General features: G+C 38.5%; 1 protein-coding gene across 4 annotated transcripts; it reads right to left on the bottom strand.

Moving 5' to 3' along the window:
• LOC102080258 (CD209 antigen-like protein E) lies at positions 1 to 25,410 on the bottom strand. 4 transcript variants are annotated; one of them, XR_003216010.1, is made up of 11 exons: positions 25,286 to 25,410; positions 25,018 to 25,098; positions 23,317 to 23,430; positions 23,043 to 23,120; positions 22,882 to 22,947; positions 22,622 to 22,773; positions 22,382 to 22,506; positions 22,205 to 22,299; positions 2,545 to 2,619; positions 379 to 501; positions 1 to 16 (listed from the first exon to the last, which is right to left on the bottom strand). XR_003216010.1 is itself a non-coding variant. In XM_025902492.1 (10 exons), exons 1-9 carry the CDS (start codon positions 25,347 to 25,349, stop codon positions 2,585 to 2,587), a joined length of 810 nt encoding a protein of 269 aa, XP_025758277.1. In that variant the 5' UTR covers positions 25,350 to 25,410; the 3' UTR covers positions 962 to 1,176; positions 2,545 to 2,584. The 4 variants fall into 4 exon arrangements, 2 of the variants coding, with proteins under 2 accessions (XP_025758277.1, XP_025758276.1); XM_025902492.1 differs by lacking the exons at positions 1 to 16; positions 379 to 501 and adding an exon at positions 962 to 1,176; XR_003216009.1 differs by lacking the exons at positions 1 to 16; positions 379 to 501; positions 2,545 to 2,619 and adding exons at positions 19,925 to 20,003; positions 20,524 to 20,832.
• Positions 25,411 to 25,426: the final 16 nt, after the last annotated feature.

The raw sequence follows: 25,426 nt of genomic DNA, 5'->3' as shown, positions 1-25,426 counted from the left end.
TTTGTTAGTTTTAATTCTGTCAAACGTTGATTAAAAAGGAACAAACAAACCAGTCAGTCAGTGAGGTTTGTTTACACTGAAAGGATTTTTGTAGCTTTGTGTTTTCAGTGTTTCTTTAGTTCTCATGTTTTCAACTGCTGATTTGAAAATGAGAGAAACAAAGATTTTGTAAATTAAGATTTTTCAAAAATCAAGAAAAACTTTGAAAAGGTTGGACACATCTTTAATTTGCTACAACACGATTAAAACAGAGCTAATGTGAGCAATCTGCAGTGTTTTACACCTTCACTGTAAATGTTTTACTCATTTGATTTACAGAAAATCAGATCATTGATTTTTTCTAAGTTAAGAAGCAAAAAGAAAACCACACAAACTCACAGAGACGATAAATAACGATGAGAGCAGCTGCCAGCAGGATACAGAGAACCAGCAGGGCCACTCTCTCTGTGGTGACCTTTGACCCTCTGTTTGATTTTGCATGCCGAGAGTCAGGAGCTTCACCTGATGAACATTTAGAGGAGACAACATGTGACAGTTCAGAAAAATGTGTATTTATCAGTTATAACAGTTTAAATCTGTATGCTTTACTTTATTTATATTTATTTATATATGCTTTACTTTATTTGTATAGCACATGTAATAGCAACAAAATGTTGGCCAAAGTTTTGTACAAAGATAATAAAAAATTACACAGTAACAAATAACATCAATAACATAAATACCTGGTAACAGATGACTAGGTGGATAGATAGGTAACTTTCATACGGTGTTGAAAGCCAATGAGTAAATATGTGTTTTAAAATGGGATTTGAAAAGACTGACAGTTGGGGCCTTTCTAACGTAGGTAAATCATTCCACATTTTCGGCCCCACAGCCGCGAATGCCCCGTCATCTCTGTGAACCAGCCTCGACTTAAAAGTGGCCAAGAGCAAGAGATCACTTGATCTTAGAGCTCTGGGGGGCATATAAGGCTGCAGTAAGTCAGACAGATATTCTCACCGTTCAGCACTTTGTAAGTCATCAACAAAATTTTGTGTTTAATTCTAAAGCGGATTGGAAGCCACTGAAGTGAGGTGAGCATTGGGGAGATATGCTCGTGTCTCTTCGAACGTGTCAGGAGACGTGCTGCAGCATTCTGGACCAGCTGGAGCCGTGCTAGACAAGACTGGCTAACACCTAGATAGAGAGAATTACAGTAGTGCAGTTGAGACAAGATAAAAGCGTGAATTGTCTGTTCTAGGTTTTTAAAAGATAAAAAGGATTTCACCTTGAATAAGAGCTTCAATTTAAAAAAGCACCGCTGTACAAGAGAGTTAATCTGTTTCTCAAAGGCAAAATTACTCTCCAGTATAACCCCCCAATTTTTTGCATGCGGTTTAACAAAAGGTGCTAAACTGTGCAGGTCAAGATCTGGGGTACTAGAATTGCAGCTTGGTCCAAAGGTGATCACTTCAGTTTTTTCCTCATTAAAATTAAGAAAATTTGAGGCCATCCAGGTCTTAACTTCACGGAGACACTGAAATAAGGATTCCAGCGAAGCGGAGCTGCTACTCTTTAGCCGGAGACATATCTGAGTGTCGTCAGCATAAGAATGAAAACAGATGTTATATTTCCTGAAAATAAAGCCTAGCGGCAACATATAGATGAACACCAGAATTGGGCCTAATATGGATCCCTGTGGAACACCGCAATTAAAGGGAGCTGAAGAAGAGATAAAATCGCCGAGGCTCACAGAAAAAGTCCTATTGGAGATGTATGACCTGAACCAGTCCAATGGAGTGCCTTTGATACCACAGTGCTCCAGTCGGGTGATCAAGATGCTGTGATTGACAGTATCAAAGACAGCGGTCAAGTCACAGAGCAAAGCACAGCCAAGTCATCTGAGTCAGTGGCTAATAAAAAAATTGTTAAGAACTTTTAAGAGTGCAGTTTCAGTACTGTGAAAACCCGACTGAAACCTCTCTAGAATATTATGACTATTTAGAAAGGATTGCAACTGAACAAATGCAATCTTTCCTAAGATTTTTGACAGGAAGGGGAGCTTAGAAATAGGTCTAAAATTTGCAAGGACAGAGGAGTCAAGGTTAGGTTTCTTCAGTGCACGACAGCATGTTTAAAACAGGCTACAACAAGCTACACTGAACTGTAGCTGAGTGTCAATACAAGAACATTAAAGTTGATTAAGATGCTTTGCACAGGAAACACTTGAGTTAAAACATGTTAACATGTCACACATCCTTTTGGTCACTTCCTGTTTTTGTTTTGCTTTTCACATCTTCATTTTGCATAACTTTTAAAAACTTTTTCTTCATCAATTACTTTTGACCCTTTATATTTCTGATTTATGTAATAAATAAAGAAAAATAATTGATATGATTAAACAATGAATGTGGGCTCTACATATTTTTAAGTTGTATACATATAATGTTGTTCTGTTCCAGCACAAACATCATAACTTTAATTCAAAGTCTGATGATGATCACTCAGATCTGACTGAAGCTCCGTCACCTTCCTGTTGTTTTACCACCACATTAATGTTCTTACCTTCTATGAAGCTCTGCGGACGGCTCATCATGCTGAAACTTCAAGATCCTGACTTCAGACTTAATCCAACAGTCTCTGAATCACAAAACACAACAAAATGTTGAAATTCTGTTTCCTTTTTTATTTATTCTAGATTCAGTTCTTTATACATTTAACAGAAAACAGATGTAATCGACAATGATGCTCAGTCTAATTGCTTCCTTACTCATTGTAACTTCTGTTTTACAGCTTAACAAAAAATAATAACAACTTCCTGTTTACCTGTTCCTAAAGAGGAGGGAGGAGCTTTCATCCTCAGTCTGGTTCCTCCTGTCAGAATAACTGCTTTTATTATAACTGAAGGAAGGGTTTTTTTATTGTTATTGATGAAATGTCTGTCCCTGTGGTACATTGTGCTGATCTCTTGCATACAAATGCAACAACAATTTTTTGAGTTTCATCAGATTGCCAAGTTGTTAAAAGGAAGATATAAACAAAAAGTAAAGCAGAACAAAATCAGGAACTGCCCATGAGATGAGGTGATATTTTAGCATGTTATTAAAATAGTTGTTTCACAAATGTGGCACAACCTAAAGTTTTCTCAACAATCAAGCCTTTTACACAATCCTGAACCATCCACCCACAAATATCTGCCCTCTACTGCTGAGTCTGTCAGTCTGATCCACAACTTGTCATCTTCATTCATGATGTTTCTCAGTTTTCTCTCCAGAAATGTCTGAACAGAAACAGTTGAGGAAATGACCTCAGGAGACATGTCTGTGTAGGTTCTAAGTCACACAGGTTGTGGTGGAATCGGGCTTAGTTTAGGAAGTTTAGGTTAAATTTAGGACATTTTTTAAACTCCAGTCTCTTTCTTCCCGAGCTCCTTGTTGGACTTTTCTGTGCTGAGATGATGAAACATAACAATGTGATTTAATGCATAAGAACATGAACCCCCAAGTTGGTTCATGTTCGGCTCAACATTTAGCTCTACATTAATCTCTGCTTTATTAGCAGTTCAGTAAGATTCTTGTTACAGAAACTTAACAAAAAACAAAAAAAAGCAAATCTCTTCCAAATTGCGTAAAAATGCTCTATTTAATTTATCAATGACTTAATAAGTTGTATTTTCTAATAAATTTGGTGCTGTAACAGAAATTCCCCAACTTATATTAAAATGTTGATCAAAAACACTAAAAAAATGTGAATACTGTACAAGTTTACAGTTTTTTATTTACAGCTTTATTTTTGAGACCTTGTTTTAATGTTTCTTTGTCTCTCGTGTGTTCAAATGCTGATGTTAAGGGTTCAATGTTGAGAGAGGAATCCATAAATAACCACAGATCCAGGCGTGTGCAATTTAGACGGCATTTTAATGAACACATGTGTGAGTTCAACAACCCAATCAGTATTGAACTGTCTTTACCATATTCAGACAAGGGTTTTATGGGGTTAAGATAGTACAGCCCCCTTTTCTGTTGCTAGGCAGATTTAAACAAAGCATACGTCACTCCAAAACCACAATGACTCTTAACATAGTCTAAAACAGAACATCTTCTTCGGGTCGACGCCAAGTGCTTCCTGTCTCCATCCTGCCCAGGCTTATCTTCCTGGAACATCAGGTGCACTTCCTGTACAAAATGTCACTCATGCACAACTTTGCAGTCATAAACTCTTACCTACTAAATGAGTCTATCTGTGTGTGCGTACACGTGCGAGGGCGCGTGCATGCTGTGTACTGCGTACGTGTCATGACCTCTCACTATTTGTGTGTGTTTGTGTCTCGCCCTTAAATGCTCTCACATCTCACCCGTTACACTTCTGACCTTTCACCAAAACAGAGACTCATCCTTACATATAATAACCTAACTGGAACTATATATGTAATCTACTGAATAAATGTTTTACTCAAAAGCCTCTACTAAAAGCTTAAATCAAAGATAAATGCATAATAAACACCCTACTCTTTGGCTTGCACTCACTCTGCTTTCGGTTTCTCTTCTGCAAAACCTGCAACTTCAAAAGCCTATAACTTCCTGTCTCATTTCGGTTTATAGATTCAACTCAACAGTTTAAAGTGGTTCTTACTGGACCTGTAATAAAGACTAATATGATACCAATATATTTGAACATTTGAATGCAATATCAATACCTCTTGTATCAATACTTCTTGTATACATATGCTTGCTATATGTTTATGATGCAACAGTAATGACAGTAATACCAATAATAACAAAATAATAAATCAAAATGACAAAACATACTACTCCCTTCTCCACACTGATTAATAACTTTAATAAACAAAGATTTTGTTAATTACAACATAATAAAACAAAAAGATCGTAGAACAGCATCGGAAAAAAGTGATACGATGATCAGCTGGAACTTAAAATAAATAAATAATGAGACATTTTTTGTCCCTTCTGCTCTGTGGTCGAGATGTGTACAGATGTGTTTAGCAGATTAGACAGTGGGTTTTTTGCCACTATTTGAATTATCAAATAATTTATTAGTAATAATTAATTTATTAATGTATAAATCAATAAAAGACAATCAAAGTAATTTCAAAAAAGAATAATTAATGTATAATAAACTAAAGTGATTTGGAAATGAATTTACTAAAGCATATTTTATTCATTTATCTTTATTCATTAATAAATCTTAAAATGCTTTATTTTAATGTGCATGATCTCCCAGTCATCTGTATAAAAGTACAGTATCTACAGGGCTGATTGTCTGGGAAACTATGGGCAGAACTTTGTGCCAGACCTGGAAGTGCCCCCTTGTGGTGCAACTTAGGCTCCCACTCTACTTAAAATTAAAATTACACTTGAAATCTTAAAATTAAGATCGTTCTTTAACAATTGATTAATATCTAATAATAATATCAAATGATATCTAATGATTTCTAATTTGTCGTCGGTTTTGCTTCAGATCCTGGATACCCCCCCGCAAAAAAAGAGGGTTAACACATGAAGCCGACAGGATTTTACAACAACAGCAAATGTTCTGTTGCTCGTTTAATTTCTTGTAATTCAGACACAGATTTGAAATAAAAAAGAGAGAAGATGCAGAGAAGATAAATAACAATGCAGGAGAGCACAGACAGCAGTGCCACACTGTCAGAGGTTTTTCAGGAGCCACAGATGTGAGAGTTAAGAAATGCGTATCATTTACAACAGTTACAAACAGCTTCTCACACTGAAAACTCCGAGAACCACAGCCTCATTTTCTTATACTGGATGGCTCAATGTTAAATGTGACATAACACTCACTTCCTATTTTTAATAACACTGACGTGAGTAGTAATATACCTGTAGCTTTTTTGCCCCCCCCCTCCCCACCTTGTTGTGAAAGTATTTTTTTTCACTTCCAGAACTAAAGTTATCAGTTTTTACTAAACTAATTATTTTTCTCTTAGTTTGAAGTTTTGGAGTGGCAACGAGCCAGACAATTGGAAAGGGCACAATGGTAAACATCCTGATGGAGAGGACTGTGCGAGGATGGGAGAAAAAGGTGGAGCTAAAGATCTGAATTGTTGGTTTGATGCATTTTGCTCAAAGCCTCACAGAAGTATTTGTGAGAAAGCAGGAGTAAAAGGACAGTTTAAAAACGTATGTAAAGTAAGTAAGTAAGTAAATTCACATATGAAACTCCAGAATGAAGTGATGCAATTTTTAAAATAATGTCACAAACAGAAACAAAATGAACACAGTAAAATAAACATGAGTAATATTTTGTATCTGATATTTTGTAGTTTTGATGTGATTAACACGAACAAGAAATGTGGGAGCACCTGTGAAATTCATTAACTTTTAATAATAAATTATCCTGTTTTGTAAACTTAAAGCCATCTAGAAAGTTAAAAAGTATTTGGGATACTGAATCAATGAGTACATCATATAACAGAAGAACCTATGAATTATTTATTATCACTTTTACAGGAAAAAGAAAGGAATGAAGAAAGAAAGACATGTGAAGTGTCACAACAGAATAAGTAATTCACGTCAGTAGTAATATACCTGTAGCTTTTTTGCCCCCCCCCCCCCTCCCCACCCCACCCCACACCCCCACACCCCCACCCCTACCCCACACCCCCTCCCCTAGCCCCCTCCGCGTCCATGTGCGCGCGAACGGACCTTGCGCGTGCATGTGCGCGCGAACGGACTTGCGAGTTCAGAGATCGTATGTTTACATGTGTTTAATAGCGTTTTATTTAATGAAACCATTATGTGTTTTAATTAAACTCTTTTTTAAAGGATTGTATAGGTCTCAGAGTTCTGTTATTTAGACATAGATGATTTAATTTAACTAGTTTAGGGGTATTTTTCTTTAGGGCTCTGAAACACACACAGAGGCTAATAGTTTTTAAACAGAAAGTTTTTCCACCTTCTAAAAACACATATTCACACGCAGCATTTAATTTAACTAGTTTTAGGGGTATTTTTCTTTTTTCTTTAGGGGTCTGAAACACACAGGGGTGTAATAGTTTCAAACAGAAAGTTTTTTTTCCACCTTCTAAAAACACATATTCACACACAGCATTTAATTTAACTAGTTTTAGGGGTATTTTTCTTTAGGGCTCTGAAACACACAGAGGCTAATAGTTTTTAAACAGAAAGTTTTTTCCACCTTCTAAAAACACATATTCACACACAGAGGCTAATAGTTTCAAACAGAATACCACAAACAGCAGGCATTCCTTTAGAAATGGGATTCTTAATTCTGCAACAGCTATACAGAGGGGGGTTACAGTTAGACCCCCTACAGTCAGCAGAAGAGGTCATCCTTATCAAGAGCATCTCAATTGTACTGCCATAGTTTTCAATACAAACAGTCTCCTTTATCTTATGGCAGAGTGCCGGCGGTGCCAGGTCCATCGGTGCCACCATACCTTTTATCATGCCATTACACTTTCTACTGACCATCCTCCAAACAGGCATCACCTTTTGTTTACACCTGAAACCAACCCCAACCCCAAGGGACTGTAATGACACCTCCTAGAGGACTGCTCCAATACATATAAAAACGGTCTCTTTCACCATATGGAACATCAACAGCGCAACCTAAAGAACACCTCTAACTAGCTAACTAAGGAGTGCAGGATGACGTCTGTATCAACCATGACGAGCAGCCTGGACATCGCCCAAGCCACAGAAGCTCTAGGTACGTGTACAGGTGTATGTACCCGATACCCTCATCGTAAAAAGCAACGCTGTAAAAACGTCGTAGATGGGTCTAAATTTAAGTTAGAATAGCAAGGCAGTAATAGGTATGTGTATACCGTTAAATATACCAACGGAGCAGTTATACTTTGCGTAGATTGTGGTGAGGGAGTGTTTGCGCAGACTTGGACAATGTAGTCATCCCAGAGATGCTGTATGTTTCCCAGTGGAACAGTCCAACAGGCCCTGAGCTTTACAGTGCGAGGCTGATCGTTTTAACCGTAGACCCGATGACTTTATTATTCTCAGGGTATGTGATGACAGGGAAAGTTTTATAGCGGCCAGAGGGGTTGAAAACTGGAGGTTAAATCCTTACCCTCTGAGCATAGAAGAGCCGCACTACATGGTTTAAGGATATGGTTTTTATACAGTGGCATAAATGTGTGTGCGTGTGTGTGTGTGTATGTGTGTGTGTGTCTATGCAACAAAATATAAAATCTTTTTTATTGTTCCCATTTTCAGAGCGAGACATGCAAGCGTGGGACCTCTCAGACTCCCCACCGCCTGCGCTGCTAATCCAGACCCCACCACCTCCTCCCCCTCTCCTCAGCTGCTGCAGGATCCTACAGGATCGGGTCTGTGTGAGGAAACCATTATCGACATCAAGCTTGCAACCCATCACCTGGTGATGTTGGCATTAAACGCCTTTCTACAGGAAACATGCTAGGGATGTCGAACAGCTCAACCCAGTCAGGTGCAACACAGCTGTTTGTTCGAACTGCCCGAGTATTACTTTGACACATACTACGACGATGTGATGCTGAGGCTCAAGACATTCCGATTCATCCCTGCCATTCGCCTGTTTGTACGCTCGTACACAGACGATGGGACTAAAACACAATTCAGCAGAATTGCAGAACACACCATGACTGAACTGAGATCATCACAACATATAGTATGCGCAATTAACGACAATATTGCACAGCTGCTAGAAGCAAGTCGTTATGCCCGTCGTGTTAAACCAGCCATGCTTCGCATGATTGGTAACTACTGGGCTGGGAGACACCTGGTTTAATGTATGTTGTTCAGTATTCATTGTCTGTGTGAATGAAATAAAAAGACATGTCAACACCGACATCTTAGTCATTTGCGGTCGATTTTGCTTATACAATAGAGAAAAGCAACAATACAGAGTGTTTCTCTGCTCCAAGACATCGGTGGGGCCTTTCACACGGTAAGCATGACTGTTATACCCAGCGCATAAATGTCTGTATGTCAGTGCTGATTATTCAAACCCTGTTTAAAATGTGACACATATGTTGTCCGAAAACAAATCCTCTAAATTTGCAAAGTTACTGATTTAAAAATATATTTACGAATTTTTAGTTGCATGACAAACATACGATAGACTCTTGAGTGTATTTATTTATATAGCTGCATTCACAACGGTATAAACGTGCTAAATAAAAGAGGCCCAAGCACCAAAGCACTCTAATGCAAGCCTCTAAACTGTATGTTGATAAGTGCATGAAGTTAACCTCTGCAGTTGAAAACAGTTTGTATCCGCACTCTGAGGGTCTGCTGAATTGTTTTTAATATTGTGCTTTTTTTCACGAACTGCAGATGATGAATTCCTCTTTATTGGACGTAGTGTCCTTAAGCTATTGTTGCTCATACTTACAGAGTTCCCTAGCTACTTCTTTACTATGTCAGTAAACTTTTGAAAAGGAAGGCGTTGTAGATTTAAAGAAACATCCTAATTGAAGCAAAGGCAAAAATCGGAATGAATTTTATGTGACTGTTCATAAAGCCAACAACAAGTGAAAATCCAAAACCGACCCCAATCCTTTGTATTAATGATCTCCCTCTCTCTCTCTCTCTCTCTCTCTCTGGGTGTGTGTGTGTGTGTGTGTGTGTGTGTGTGCGTGTGTGAGTGTGTGTGTGTGTGTGTGTGTGTGTGTGTGTGTGTGTGTGTGTGTGCGTGTGTGTGTGTGTGTGTGTGTATGTGTGAGTGTGAGTGTGTGTGCCCTCACAGAAGGAAGGACACAGCAGGAGCTTTTTCAAACGCGTTTCCAATCATTTTTACAAGAAGTGTAGCTCATACGATGGTATAAATGTATTATTTGCGATACTTTATAAATATGAAACTCTAAAGATTTTGAGTTCATGCAAATTGTGAAACAAGAATCTAAATATTTGTGTCACAATGATTTCTATAAAAGCATGTTGTTTATGGGGATAATGTGACAAATCTTTTGTGGCCCTATTAATGATCAATGGTGATTGAAGAGGAAGCTTGAACCCAGGCTCCGGACATCTTCATGACAAGCGTCAGCGCAGACATCTACTAATGAGAGAACACTGTGATATGAAGCATCGTTAAAGTGTCACTTCAGTAATGTTTTTAATAGATGTCTTTAAAACACTAAACTCTCATTTCTGGGGCTTTATTTTAAGTTTACAGAATATAACATGTGTTAAGACGACGAGTTTTACTTCTCACAGGTCGTGTTATGTGTATCTATTTATCATGTATGCTACTTTGCTCTGTGGACTGTAAAATGTTTCATTGTGTTCATAAAATAAACCAGACTTTCACCGTCTGAATCTTTTACTGTTTTTTCTGCTTTTGTTCACTCCAAGTTTGACAAACCCACAGACATCCAGAGTTAACTCGCTAACAATGTGGAGCAGTCTCAGTGTATTTAGCTGCTTTTTCCCTAAACACAACCAACTGAGAGAAACGCTTGTAGTCCTCACTTTGGTCATTTTGAACGTTGAAAGAGATTTGTTCCATAGACACCTTACACTAGTGTTCTATTTAAATTCAGATTCCTTTTATAGTTTGCAGTTTCTTTACTAACACATTTGTAGATAAGTTTATTGCTGAACGACACAGCTAGCAGTCTCACTCACTCTCTAGGTTTTGAAGTTTGTGTGTGTGTAATGCTTTAGTCTATCAAACCTTACCTTTTTCTCCCCAGTATCACAACAGTATGACTCCCAAAGTACGGATCAGTAAACAATCAATGATTCTAAAGCCAGAACAGAAAGATACAGTTGGAAGATGCATGATTGCATTTTTATGACGCATAGTAAAACTACCCCCTCTTCTTCTTCTCTGTGTTGTTGTTGTTCTCGTGTGTGTGTGTGTGTGTGTGTGTGTGTGTGTGTGTGTGTGCCTTAGAAGTCAAATAATACATTAGCCACACTTAAAAAAACAAAAAACAACTGAATTTCATTTAGAACTGAGATTCTAAGTTGTAAGCAGAAATCTTGTGCTCAGCCACAAACATGTTTCCCCACTTTCACAATGCTGAGGTGTCAAATCCACAACCCCAACAGATGCTTTGTTACACGCGGGTGTGAAGGGCAAGCTTTACTTACACAGCCTCACACACAGTAGATTTTAAAGTTTTTGGGGACGATGGTTTAGCCACAGATGTAACTTCTACTTTTGATAAAGACCACTCCACCTGTTTATTTCTTAAGAAATTAAGCATCTTTATTAAGCTCTCATTTATACATGTCTACACAATAATAGACACCGTGTGCTCTGTGACATTATAGTCTTCTACTTCAGCGTTCATTGGTTTGCATTTTAAACTCCCAGCCTTTCAGGTTGTTATGAACGACTTATATTTCTAACATTTTGTGATATAAAAGTGAACCATGTGGGTTTTTTTAATTTTCTGTGTGACGGAATGACTTAAGACACAAGTTATTTAAACAATTCTAAATGAAAGTGTGATGGTCATAGTACTTTATGCTGGGCCAAATATGTTAAGGATAATGTTTATCAATGTAAAATTGCAAAGAACCTTTGAATAGATTATAACATTTTGTAAACAGTTACCTCAGAACCTGTACTGTCAGCCCTATGTATGTAAGGTGAAACTTTCCACAGTACTTACACTTAAGTAACTAAACACATAAAGTCACCCTTTACCAATAATCCACTGCTCCTTGAAAAAAGTAGCACAAACAGACAACTGACTCAGCAATGATGAGTTGAGCTACCCTGAGGCCGAGACTCAAGCAGAAGAAAATTAAAAGTTTTAGGTTTTTGCGGCTCGAAAAATTAAAGAAAGTATGTTTAATAATTCAACAAGACCTACACTTTCAACACACGTACATTCAAATTTTGGATCAGACTAACATCGATGTTGTTCAATAGTTTTTATCCGTTCAAAAAAGTCATTTTACGGCTTTAATGTTTCCAGCTGATAAGGAGAATGAGTGCATTTCATCAAATGGGCGTCCAAAGGCTTTAAACATCCGCTTTGTCTGTAAAGACAGTATCAAACTACAGAGCATTGTTTTTACTAAAATTCAACATTTTCAGATGAAAATTTGGCTGCTTTTTTCACTGTAACACCCCCTCAATGCCATTTTTAGGATATTCTCGGTGATCCCATTTTTATCATATTTATGCTTTTGGGACTGAGGGTATCTAATACGTACGTCGTCACAGTGTATTGTACTACCAACTGTGAGGGCTCTGCTTTTGCTTTGAGCAGACTGTTTTTTATTTTGTCTCCTGAGTGTGTGTTTTTCAAACGAGATCCTCCTCCTCAGTTTGATTTTGTTACCACAAACTTTGTGTAAAGTTCACAACAGAGGTAAAGAGATTTAAACACCCCAGTTTGAGGAGGCAGGGGTTGGACCAGCTGCGCAGGGCAGGTGAAACAGAGAGTGTCAGGGGAGATGTGCAACAGAAGCAGAGGGAACATTTTACAAGATGATAAATGCCACATTTAGGTGATTAAGGATTTGTTGACAAGATTAAAAGACACGGCCGTCAGAGTTCAACAACATTACAGTTTGATTAAATAAAAGTTTTAAACTACACAAGGTTCATTTTCTCCTCTGATAGTAATCATATTAAACATGTCAAGAAAGAAAGAGTACAAAGAAAAATAGTAAATGTGTGTCTAATTCAACTCTTCCTGTGAACCTTATATGGTGAACCTTATATGGCGATGGCCAGAGGGGCCGATGGCGCGATATGGCAGCCTAGCCTCTGTCAGCCTCCCCAGGGCATCTGTGGCTACAACAGTAGCTTGCCGCCACCTGTGTGTGAATGTGAGACTGAATGAATAGTGGCATTGTAAAGCAATTTGGGTGCCTTGAAAAGCGCTATATGAAACCCAATCCATTATTATTATTATTATCATCCCTTAATATGTTCGGTGTTACAAACTTGAAGAATCAGAGAAAAGATCATCAGACATTAATCTAATCACTTTTCAGCCTTCATTCATTCATATTGAAAAGTTGGAAATCTTCCCTGCTAGACCAAAGTGTAGCGTTTAACACCGTTGACCATAACATTTTATTACTGCTATTATTAAATGGAGAGGCCTCTTCACACACTGAGGTTAATTATGAAGCTCCACAGGCTTCTGTGCAAAGACCAGTTCTGTTTACATTATACGTGCTTTAGAAGACATAGCGTACATTTTCACTGCTATGCATATGATACCCACTTTTATTGGTTAAACTGCCGGGATGTCTTAGACACATAATGAGCTTTAATTTTCTGCTTCTAAGTTCAGATAAAACTGAGGTTATCGTAACGGGGAGTAAAAATCTTAGAAACACTGGCTAACAAAATCCTTACTCTGGACGGCATTGCCTCGAGTAGTCTGTTGTAGTGATTTGGCGCATTATAAGTAAAATTGAAACATACAATCCCATAGCACAACATCAACATTTATTTATATACAAAAATAAAAATGCTTTTTTACAGAAAAGAATTGTAACTTCATATTTTATCAACGATTACGCGGGTACATAGGGTAAGTCCTCATCATTATCCCATAGCGGTTCCGGTAATCTCTCAGGACCATGGAAGGGTGGCCATGCCCAGTCTACCTCATCAATGTCTGGAGAGTCGCCGAAATACAAAAAATCTTCCTCGTTGTCAGTGTCCATAGTCCACAGTTGTGGTGGTGAAGGGGGTGGGCTCCACTCTGATACTGGTGAATACGGTGCGTCTTCACTCCAATCTTCAAATGCAGGGTTGGTGGATGGCTCTTCAGAGAGTAAAGATTGCCCAGCATCCCTGATAGTACCAAGTACCAAGTATGTACCAGGTTCAGCCACTTTGATGGTTGATTGAACAGAAGGGCTGGAAGATGCCATTTTCATGGAGAATTTCAAGCCCAACAGATGAAAATTAGCGCTCTTTTCCAAAGTTGCAACTGCTAGAGAGACAAGGTGGCCAACTCTACGGTTTTTGAAAATTGTTGCCACTCCTACCCACACCCTTTAAGATCAACCCACTTCCAGATCACGCCCCCTCCGTTATTTTAAAAAGAACACCGCCGTCTCAATCCTTCAAACCTTTTTAGCTCAAAAACAGAGAGAAGGATGGCCTCTACAGCCCTGCGCCACACTGAGGAGGAGGAAAGTTCTGCGGCCGAGGGCACGATAGTACCCGACACGCCCGGTTACTATCGCCCCTTGGAGAAGCAGCCGCAGCAAGCCGATGAGCTTGACGGTTGGGCATCTTCTTTTTTCATCGATACCGTGAAAACCGCGGTGTATCATCTAGTAAACCTAGTAATCAACAGGTACCTCACTGACGAATGCAACGGCTGTAAGTCCGATCACCCCGCCAGAAACAACACGAGTGTGTGCAAGTCTTGGAGGATGACTTTTACGCTGAAAATTATCACAGCATCAGAAAAAGACTCCTCACCCCACGTTTCATTCCATCTATTCAACGGCTTCTGATTGCTCGCAACATCAAAATGGACGACGTCAAAGTCCGCATGGTGGCGGAAACTCTCTTGCACGAACTGAAATCGGAAAGGAAAGTCTTTGACGCCATAGCCGAGGCATACACCAATCTGGTGGGGTTGGACATGGTGAAAATCAGACAGTTACGGCTGGTCGCAGAGTGTTACAAAGGAGGCTGCTAATGTTTTCTCTGAAAGACTGATTTTTCTTTCTTAAAACGTGTAACCTGCATTTTACCAAAGAATGTATCCTACACGCATTTTTAAAACATGTACCCGCGTAATCGTTGATAAAATATGAAGTTACAATTCTTTTCTGTAAAAAAGCATTTTTATTTTTGTATATAAATAAATGTTGATGTTGTGCTATGGGATTGTATGTTTCAATTTTACTTATAATGCGCCAAATCACTACAACAGACTACTCGAGGCAATGCCGTCCAGAGTAAGGATTTTGTTAGCCAGTGTTTCTAAGATTTTTACTCCCCGTTACGATAACCTCAGTTTTATCTGAACTTAGAAGCAGAAAATTAAAGCTCATTATGTGTCTAAGACATCCCGGCAGTTTAACCAATAAAAGTGGGTATCATATGCATAGCAGTGAAAATGTACGCTATGTCTTCTAAAGCACGTATAATGTAAACAGAACTGGTCTTTGCACAGAAGCCTGTGGAGCTTCATAATTAACCTCAGTGTGTGAAGAGGCCTCTCCATTTAATAATAGCAGTAATAAAATGTTATGGTCAACGGTGTTAAACGCTACACTTTGGTCTAGCAGGGAAGATTTCCAACTTTTCAATATGAATGAATGAAGGCTGAAAAGTGATTAGATTAATGTCTGATGATCTTTTCTCTGATTCTTCAAGTTTGTAACACCGAACATATTAAGGGATGATAATAATAATAATAATGGATTGGGTTTCATATAGCGCTTTTCAAGGCACCCAAATTGCTTTACAATGCCACTATTCATTCAGTCTCACATTCACACACAGGTGGCGGCAAGCTACTGTTGTAGCCACAGATGCCCTGGGGAGGCTGACAGAGGCTAGGCTGCCATATCGCGCCATCGGCCCCTCTGGCCATCGCCATATAAGGTTCACCATATAAGGTTCACAGGAAGAGTTGAATTAGACACACATTTACTATTTTTCTTTGTACTCTTTCTTTCTTGACATGTTTAATATGATTACTATCAGAGGAGAAAATGAACCTTGTGTAGTTTAAAACTTTTTATTTAATCAAACTGTAATGTTGTTGAACTCTGACGGCCGTGTCTTTTAATCTTGTCAACAAATCCTTAATCACCTAAATGTGGCATTTATCATCTTGTAAAATGTTCCCTCTGCTTCTGTTGCACATCTCCCCTGACACTCTCTGTTTCACCTGCCCTGTGCAGCTGGTCCAACCCCTGCCTCCTCAAACTGGGGTGTTTAAATCTCTTTACCTCTGTTGTGAACTTTACACAAAGTTTGTGGTAACAAAATCAAACTGAGGAGGAGGATCTCGTTTGAAAAACACACACTCAGGAGACAAAATAAAAAACAGTCTGCTCAAAGCAAAAGCAGAGCCCTCACAGTTGGTAGTACAATACACTGTGACGACGTACGTATTAGATACCCTCAGTCCCAAAAGCATAAATATGATAAAAATGGGATCACCGAGAATATCCTAAAAATGGCATTGAGGGGGTGTTACAGTGAAAAAAGCAGCCAAATTTTCATCTGAAAATGTTGAATTTTAGTAAAAACAATGCTCTGTAGTTTGATACTGTCTTTACAGACAAAGCGGATGTTTAAAGCCTTTGGACGCCCATTTGATGAAATGCACTCATTCTCCTTATCAGCTGGAAACATTAAAGCCGTAAAATGACTTTTTTGAACGGATAAAAACTATTGAACAACATCGATGTTAGTCTGATCCAAAATTTGAATGTACGTGTGTTGAAAGTGTAGGTCTTGTTGAATTATTAAACATACTTTCTTTAATTTTTCGAGCCGCAAAAACCTAAAACTTTTAATTTTCTTCTGCTTGAGTCTCGGCCTCAGGGTAGCTCAACTCATCATTGCTGAGTCAGTTGTCTGTTTGTGCTACTTTTTTCAAGGAGCAGTGGATTATTGGTAAAGGGTGACTTTATGTGTTTAGTTACTTAAGTGTAAGTACTGTGGAAAGTTTCACCTTACATACATAGGGCTGACAGTACAGGTTCTGAGGTAACTGTTTACAAAATGTTATAATCTATTCAAAGGTTCTTTGCAATTTTACATTGATAAACATTATCCTTAACATATTTGGTCCAGCATAAAGTACTATGACCATCACACTTTCATTTAGAATTGTTTAAATAACTTGTGTCTTAAGTCATTCCGTCACACAGAAAATTAAAAAAAACCCACATGGTTCACTTTTATATCACAAAATGTTAGAAATATAAGTCGTTCATAACAACCTGAAAGGCTGGGAGTTTAAAATGCAAACCAATGAACGCTGAAGTAGAAGACTATAATGTCACAGAGCACACGGTGTCTATTATTGTGTAGACATGTATAAATGAGAGCTTAATAAAGATGCTTAATTTCTTAAGAAATAAACAGGTGGAGTGGTCTTTATCAAAAGTAGAAGTTACATCTGTGGCTAAACCATCGTCCCCAAAAACTTTAAAAATCTACTGTGTGTGAGGCTGTGTAAGTAAAGCTTGCCCTTCACACCCGCGTGTAACAAAGCATCTGTTGGGGTTGTGGATTTGACACCTCAGCATTGTGAAAGTGGGGAAACATGTTTGTGGCTGAGCACAAGATTTCTGCTTACAACTTAGAATCTCAGTTCTAAATGAAATTCAGTTGTTTTTTGTTTTTTTAAGTGTGGCTAATGTATTATTTGACTTCTAAGGCACACACACACACACACACACACACACACACACACACACACACACACGAGAACAACAACAACACAGAGAAGAAGAGGGGGTAGTTTTACTATGCGTCATAAAAATGCAATCATGCATCTTCCAACTGTATCTTTCTGTTCTGGCTTTAGAATCATTGATTGTTTACTGATCCGTACTTTGGGAGTCATACTGTTGTGATACTGGGGAGAAAAAGGTAAGGTTTGATAGACTAAAGCATTACACACACACAAACTTCAAAACCTAGAGAGTGAGTGAGACTGCTAGCTGTGTGGTTCAGCAATAAACTTATCTACAAATGTGTTAGTAAAGAAACTGCAAACTATAAAAGTAATCTGAATTTAAATAGAACACTAGTGTAAGGTGTCTATGGAACAAATCTCCTTCAACGTTCAAAATGACCAAAGTGAGGACTACAAGCGTTTCTCTCAGTTGGTTGTGTTTAGGGAAAAAGCAGCTAAATACACTGAGACTGCTCCACATTGTTAGTGAGTTAACTCTGGATGTCTGTAGGTTTGTCAAACTTGGAGTGAACAAAAGCAGAAAAAACAGTAAAAGATTCAGACGGTGAAAGTCTGGTTTATTTTATGAACACAATGAAACATTTTACAGTCCACAGAGCAAAGTAGCATACATGATAAATAGATACACATAACACGACCTGTGAGAAGTAAAACTCGTCGTCTTAACACATGTTATATTCTGTAAACTTAAAATAAAGCCCCAGAAATGAGAGTTTAGTGTTTTAAAGACATCTATTAAAAACATTACTGAAGTGACACTTTAACGATGCTTCATATCACAGTGTTCTCTCATTAGTAGATGTCTGCGCTGACGCTTGTCATGAAAATGTCCAGAGCCTGGGTTCAAGCTTCCTCTTCAATCACCATTGATCATTAATAGGGCCACAAAAGATTTGTTACATTATCCCCATAAACAACATGCTTTTATAGAAATCATTGTGACACAAATATTTAGATTCTTGTTTCACAATTTGCATGAACTCAAAATCTTTAGAGTTTCATATTTATAAAGTATCGCAAATAATACATTTATACCATCGTATGAGCTACACTTCTTGTAAAAAATGATTGGAAACGCGTTTGAAAAAGCTCCTGCTGTGTCCTTCCTTCTGTGAGGGCACACACACTCACACTCACACATACACACACACACACACACACACGCACACACACACACACACACACACACACACACACACTCACACACGCACACACACACACACACACACACACACACACACACACACACACACACCCAGAGAGAGAGAGAGAGAGAGAGAGAGAGAGAGGGAGATCATTAATACAAAGGATTGGGGTCGGTTTTGGATTTTCACTTGTTGTTGGCTTTAATATGAACAGTCACATAAAATTCATTCCGATTTTTTGCCTTTGCTTCAATTAGGATGTTTCTTTAAATCTACAACGCCTTCCTTTTCAAAAAGTTTACTGACATAGTAAAGAAGTAGCTAGGGAACTCTGTAAGTATGAGCAACAATAGCTTAAGGACACTACGTCCAATAAAGAGGAATTCATCATCTGCAGTTCGTGAAAAAAAAGCACAATATTAAAAACAATTCAGCAGACCCTCGGAGTGCGGATACAAACTGTTTTCAACTGCAGAGGTTAACTTCATGCACTTATCAACATACAGTTTAGAGGCTTGCATTAGAGTGCTTTGGTGCTTGGGCCTCTTTTATTTAGCACGTTTATACCGTTGTGAATGCAGCTATATAAATAAATACACTCAAGAGTCTATCGTATGTTTGTCATGCAACTAAAAATTCGTAAATATATTTTTAAATCAGTAACTTTGCAAATTTAGAGGATTTGTTTTCGGACAACATATGTGTCACATTTTAAACAGGGTTTGAATAATCAGCACTGACATACAGACATTTATGCGCTGGGTATAACAGTCATGCTTACCGTGTGAAAGGCCCCACCGATGTCTTGGAGCAGAGAAACACTCTGTATTGTTGCTTTTCTCTATTGTATAAGCAAAATCGACCGCAAATGACTAAGATGTCGGTGTTGACATGTCTTTTTATTTCATTCACACAGACAATGAATACTGAACAACATACATTAAACCAGGTGTCTCCCAGCCCAGTAGTTACCAATCATGCGAAGCATGGCTGGTTTAACACGACGGGCATAACGACTTGCTTCTAGCAGCTGTGCAATATTGTCGTTAATTGCGCATACTATATGTTGTGATGATCTCAGTTCAGTCATGGTGTGTTCTGCAATTCTGCTGAATTGTGTTTTAGTCCCATCGTCTGTGTACGAGCGTACAAACAGGCGAATGGCAGGGATGAATCGGAATGTCTTGAGCCTCAGCATCACATCGTCGTAGTATGTGTCAAAGTAATACTCGGGCAGTTCGAACAAACAGCTGTGTTGCACCTGACTGGGTTGAGCTGTTCGACATCCCTAGCATGTTTCCTGTAGAAAGGCGTTTAATGCCAACATCACCAGGTGATGGGTTGCAAGCTTGATGTCGATAATGGTTTCCTCACACAGACCCGATCCTGTAGGATCCTGCAGCAGCTGAGGAGAGGGGGAGGAGGTGGTGGGGTCTGGATTAGCAGCGCAGGCGGTGGGGAGTCTGAGAGGTCCCACGCTTGCATGTCTCGCTCTGAAAATGGGAACAATAAAAAGATTTTATATTTTGTTGCATAGACACACACACACATACACACACACACACGCACACACATTTATGCCACTGTATAAAAACCATATCCTTAAACCATGTAGTGCGGCTCTTCTATGCTCAGAGGGTAAGGATTTAACCTCCAGTTTTCAACCCCTCTGGCCGCTATAAAACTTTCCCTGTCATCACATACCCTGAGAATAATAAAGTCATCGGGTCTACGGTTAAAACGATCAGCCTCGCACTGTAAAGCTCAGGGCCTGTTGGACTGTTCCACTGGGAAACATACAGCATCTCTGGGATGACTACATTGTCCAAGTCTGCGCAAACACTCCCTCACCACAATCTACGCAAAGTATAACTGCTCCGTTGGTATATTTAACGGTATACACATACCTATTACTGCCTTGCTATTCTAACTTAAATTTAGACCCATCTACGACGTTTTTACAGCGTTGCTTTTTACGATGAGGGTATCGGGTACATACACCTGTACACGTACCTAGAGCTTCTGTGGCTTGGGCGATGTCCAGGCTGCTCGTCATGGTTGATACAGACGTCATCCTGCACTCCTTAGTTAGCTAGTTAGAGGTGTTCTTTAGGTTGCGCTGTTGATGTTCCATATGGTGAAAGAGACCGTTTTTATATGTATTGGAGCAGTCCTCTAGGAGGTGTCATTACAGTCCCTTGGGGTTGGGGTTGGTTTCAGGTGTAAACAAAAGGTGATGCCTGTTTGGAGGATGGTCAGTAGAAAGTGTAATGGCATGATAAAAGGTATGGTGGCACCGATGGACCTGGCACCGCCGGCACTCTGCCATAAGATAAAGGAGACTGTTTGTATTGAAAACTATGGCAGTACAATTGAGATGCTCTTGATAAGGATGACCTCTTCTGCTGACTGTAGGGGGTCTAACTGTAACCCCCCTCTGTATAGCTGTTGCAGAATTAAGAATCCCATTTCTAAAGGAATGCCTGCTGTTTGTGGTATTCTGTTTGAAACTATTAGCCTCTGTGTGTGAATATGTGTTTTTAGAAGGTGGAAAAAACTTTCTGTTTAAAAACTATTAGCCTCTGTGTGTTTCAGAGCCCTAAAGAAAAATACCCCTAAAACTAGTTAAATTAAATGCTGTGTGTGAATATGTGTTTTTAGAAGGTGGAAAAAAAACTTTCTGTTTGAAACTATTACACCCCTGTGTGTTTCAGACCCCTAAAGAAAAAAGAAAAATACCCCTAAAACTAGTTAAATTAAATGCTGCGTGTGAATATGTGTTTTTAGAAGGTGGAAAAACTTTCTGTTTAAAAACTATTAGCCTCTGTGTGTGTTTCAGAGCCCTAAAGAAAAATACCCCTAAACTAGTTAAATTAAATCATCTATGTCTAAATAACAGAACTCTGAGACCTATACAATCCTTTAAAAAAGAGTTTAATTAAAACACATAATGGTTTCATTAAATAAAACGCTATTAAACACATGTAAACATACGATCTCTGAACTCGCAAGTCCGTTCGCGCGCACATGCACGCGCAAGGTCCGTTCGCGCGCACATGCACGCGCAAGGTCCGTTCGCGCGCACATGGACGCGGAGGGGGCTAGGGGAGGGGGTGTGGGGGTAGGGGTGGGGGTGTGGGGGTGTGGGGTGGGGTGGGGAGGGGGGGGGGGGGCAAAAAAAGCTACAGGTATATTACTACTGACGTGAATTACTTATTCTGTTGTGACACTTCACATGTCTTTCTTTCTTCATTCCTTTCTTTTTCCTGTAAAAGTGATAATAAATAATTCATAGGTTCTTCTGTTATATGATGTACTCATTGATTCAGTATCCCAAATACTTTTTAACTTTCTAGATGGCTTTAAGTTTACAAAACAGGATAATTTATTATTAAAAGTTAATGAATTTCACAGGTGCTCCCACATTTCTTGTTCGTGTTAATCACATCAAAACTACAAAATATCAGATACAAAATATTACTCATGTTTATTTTACTGTGTTCATTTTGTTTCTGTTTGTGACATTATTTTAAAAATTGCATCACTTCATTCTGGAGTTTCATATGTGAATTTACTTACTTACTTACTTTACATACGTTTTTAAACTGTCCTTTTACTCCTGCTTTCTCACAAATACTTCTGTGAGGCTTTGAGCAAAATGCATCAAACCAACAATTCAGATCTTTAGCTCCACCTTTTTCTCCCATCCTCGCACAGTCCTCTCCATCAGGATGTTTACCATTGTGCCCTTTCCAATTGTCTGGCTCGTTGCCACTCCAAAACTTCAAACTAAGAGAAAAATAATTAGTTTAGTAAAAACTGATAACTTTAGTTCTGGAAGTGAAAAAAAATACTTTCACAACAATCAAACCTTTGATCCAGTGATGATCCATCCACCCACACCCATCTGCCCTCTTCTGCTGAGTCTGTCAGTCCGATCCAGAACTTGTCCCTGCCTTCAGTCATTACATCTCTCAGTCTTCTCTCCAGGAAACTCTGATCAGGAAAAGAAGATGAAAATTACTTTGTTAGACTTTTCTGTGCTGAGAAGGTGAAACATAAAGATGTGATAAAACATGTGAGAACATGAACCTGCAGCAGTGTTTCATACCTGCTCCTCTCTGCTCTCTATCTTAACCAGGTCTCCTCCTTTAGCTCTACACTCATCTCTGCTCTGGTTCCAGGATGATTTACTGATGGAGAAGTAATAGCACTTTCCTCCATGTAGCTCCCAGCCTCCTTCACATTTATAACAAGGATCATCTTTGAAGAGATTACAGCAACGACTTCAGTCAGGTGGAAGAAATCACTGTTCATGTTTTGTGAACTTAGCTTGAAGTTAGTGTCTCAGAGACAAAATCCATAATTTACCTATTACTGTAGGTCCTGGACAGGTCGGCTGCACCGTGCTGCATGGTTTTATTTTAGAGAGAGTCTCTGTTAGAATCAAGAATTAAAAAAATCAACTTTCATCAGTCATTCATCAGGAATGTCTGACCAAATATCACAGAATACCAGGTGTATATGCTTACCTGTGAGATTACTTTCACACTTCGTTTTTTCAAGTTTCAGATTTTCAAGCTCTTGGTTAGTTCTACTTTTATCAAATGCTGATAAAAAAATATATCAAAAGTAAATAAACAAATTAGTCAGTAACTTTTTTGTTTACGCTGAAAACATTTTTTACATCTGTTAAAAAAGTAAAAGACAGTATTTTGAGAAAAACATTCATCGGAAGCATTTTTCTTCTTAACATTACTGAAAATAACTGATGTTAAGTCTTATTAAATTCTAATATTAACTCACTGGTAAAACACAGAGCAACGAGAGCAGCTGCCAGGAGAACACTGAGAACCACCAGGACCACTCTCTCTGAGGTGACCTTTGACCCTTTGCTCACTGCAGCTTGTTGAGGACCCTCTGAATAGTGAGAAAAGGAAACACATCAGAGATGTGAGATGTGATGTAAATGTGGTTCAGAATTTTATTGAGCTAGATTTGAGATGTTAATGTTCTCGCTGTGTTTGTACAAAGAACACGATTCACTGGCTCATTCTTCGAGCACACAATCACAGATTTAAAACACACAAACCTCAAAGGCAAACAAGTGACTTATGCTATTCTCTTTTTCCCATTTTATTTTGTTTTTATAAAAGTCTGTTTGTGCATTTTTTTAATCTGCAAGGCAGATAATAACATATTTGCCAGCACCCTGTATTCATTGCACATTCCTGTCTTTAATAAAACTGGACAGGACGAAGTTGTAAAAAACAGAGCCAGTGATGGTCGATGAGTTTAAACACCTGGGATTAACCTTCCAAAGCAACAGACAGTGCATCAGAGAGGTGAAGAAGAGAGTGCAGGCAGGTGGAGTAGCTGGAGACGAGTGCAGGAGGCAATTTGTGACACACAAATATAATAGCAAGATGATGTATAATTTGGAGATGATGGTACTGACAAAAAAGGATAACTCAAAGTTTTATCACCAAAAAAGATCTAACCAAACAGTGGATGAAGACAAAAATTACAAGTCAAAAATATACTAGTAAACTAGTTTAAACAAAAATGATATGACACAGGTCAAAGCCCTAATCTCCTGGATGAAACTGTGCATCCACCAACTGATTTTTGTGGACTACAAATATGGAGATAAGCACTGGAGAAATAATAAACAATGTTAACAATTTTAACTAAAAAAATTAAGTAGACAGTGAAGAGGAACTGAAGGACAAAGAAAAACGGGTAGCATGGAGCTACAAGTTTCGTTTAGGTAAATGAGCAGAGTGTGTGGTCAGAGTCGGTCTTCTGGGGACTAAAATTGACCAATTTTATGCAAATGATCTTTCAGCAGAGCACTGCTCCTCGAGACAACCTCAAACTCAGCACCGTAGTTCCTCTTCTGCAATAAGGCAGCCCAGTGGTTTGTGAGAAATATAAAGAAACTGCATCGACATTAACACATGTGCACACACACACAAAAACTCGTTTATTTAAATGAACCACTCCTACAAAACCACTTCCTCATTTTTTAATTAACCTTTACTTCTCTTTATAATTTTACCAGTAAAAACAAAAAAAAGAAACGTGTCTCATTTACAGGTTTCCCCAATTTTTAAAAAAAAAATTGGGGAAACCTGTAAATGAGACACTTCAAAAATTAGTGGGTCTGATGTTCTGAAATTAAATTTACATTATTTTTAAAATAAAGTGTGGTGACAACACTGTGGTGTTTATTTTCTTTAATAATTTTATTTCGGCTACTTTTTTATACTGACAGCCTCTGATGCTGCTGTAATGTCTATAATTTATATCTCATATTCATCATTGTCAACTTTTTGTCTTAAATTAAAGTGTAAAAAAATACAAATTGTGTACCAGTACTACTGTAAAAGTTGAGCGTGTTTATTTGTTGCACACATTTTGTCCTTCTTTTTAAAATTTACAAACAGCTACGATTTTGGAAGAAATGTTCTGCTTTCTTTTTTTTAATTACTGCTGTTTGCCTACCAGACAGCTGTGCTGTGGATGGCTGAGTCTTTGAGATCTTGATTTCAGAGTAAGTCGAGTCAGTCGATGGGGTAACGGCCTCTGCAATGAAAGATGAAACCGGATTGTTGCACAGTTAACACTGACAGTGGCTGCCGATAAAATGAGCGGCTGTAAAATAAATCACTGTATTCACATTACACTCAAACCTAAAATGTAATATAAACAGCTTTTCAGAGATTTTTTAGGAATCTTTTCACATGTAGTAAGATGACTAGATTAGTCTCACCACTGGCTCCCTTTTTTCCTCTTGCAAACTTCACATCGGAGTATACTACCTCAGCTTCAGGCATTTTGCTGTGTGTGTGTGTGGCTGCTGTGTATTAACAGTTCTAAAAGAGAAGTTTCACAATATACAGACAAAAAAAAA

Source organism: Oreochromis niloticus, linkage group LG22 (assembly GCF_001858045.2).
Source record: "Oreochromis niloticus isolate F11D_XX linkage group LG22, O_niloticus_UMD_NMBU, whole genome shotgun sequence".
Lineage (NCBI taxonomy): Eukaryota > Metazoa > Chordata > Actinopteri > Cichliformes > Cichlidae > Oreochromis > Oreochromis niloticus.
Note: the sequence above shows the minus strand (reverse complement) of the source record. Positions and strands in the feature narration are given on the sequence as shown.

Bases quoted from the DNA above. Each gene is read 5' to 3' on its own strand.
- LOC102080258 (XM_025902491.1), bottom strand. From the start codon at position 25,349: ATGCCTGAAGCTGAGGTAGTATACTCCGATGTGAAGTTTGCAAGAGGA. The intron at 22,507-22,621 runs GTATGAAACACT...TTTCCTGATCAG, and splicing joins TAGAGAGCAGAGAGGAGCAG to AGTTTCCTGGAGAGAAGACT. The intron at 22,300-22,381 runs GTTTGATTGTTG...TTTTTCTCTTAG, and splicing joins GGATCATCACTGGATCAAAG to TTTGAAGTTTTGGAGTGGCA.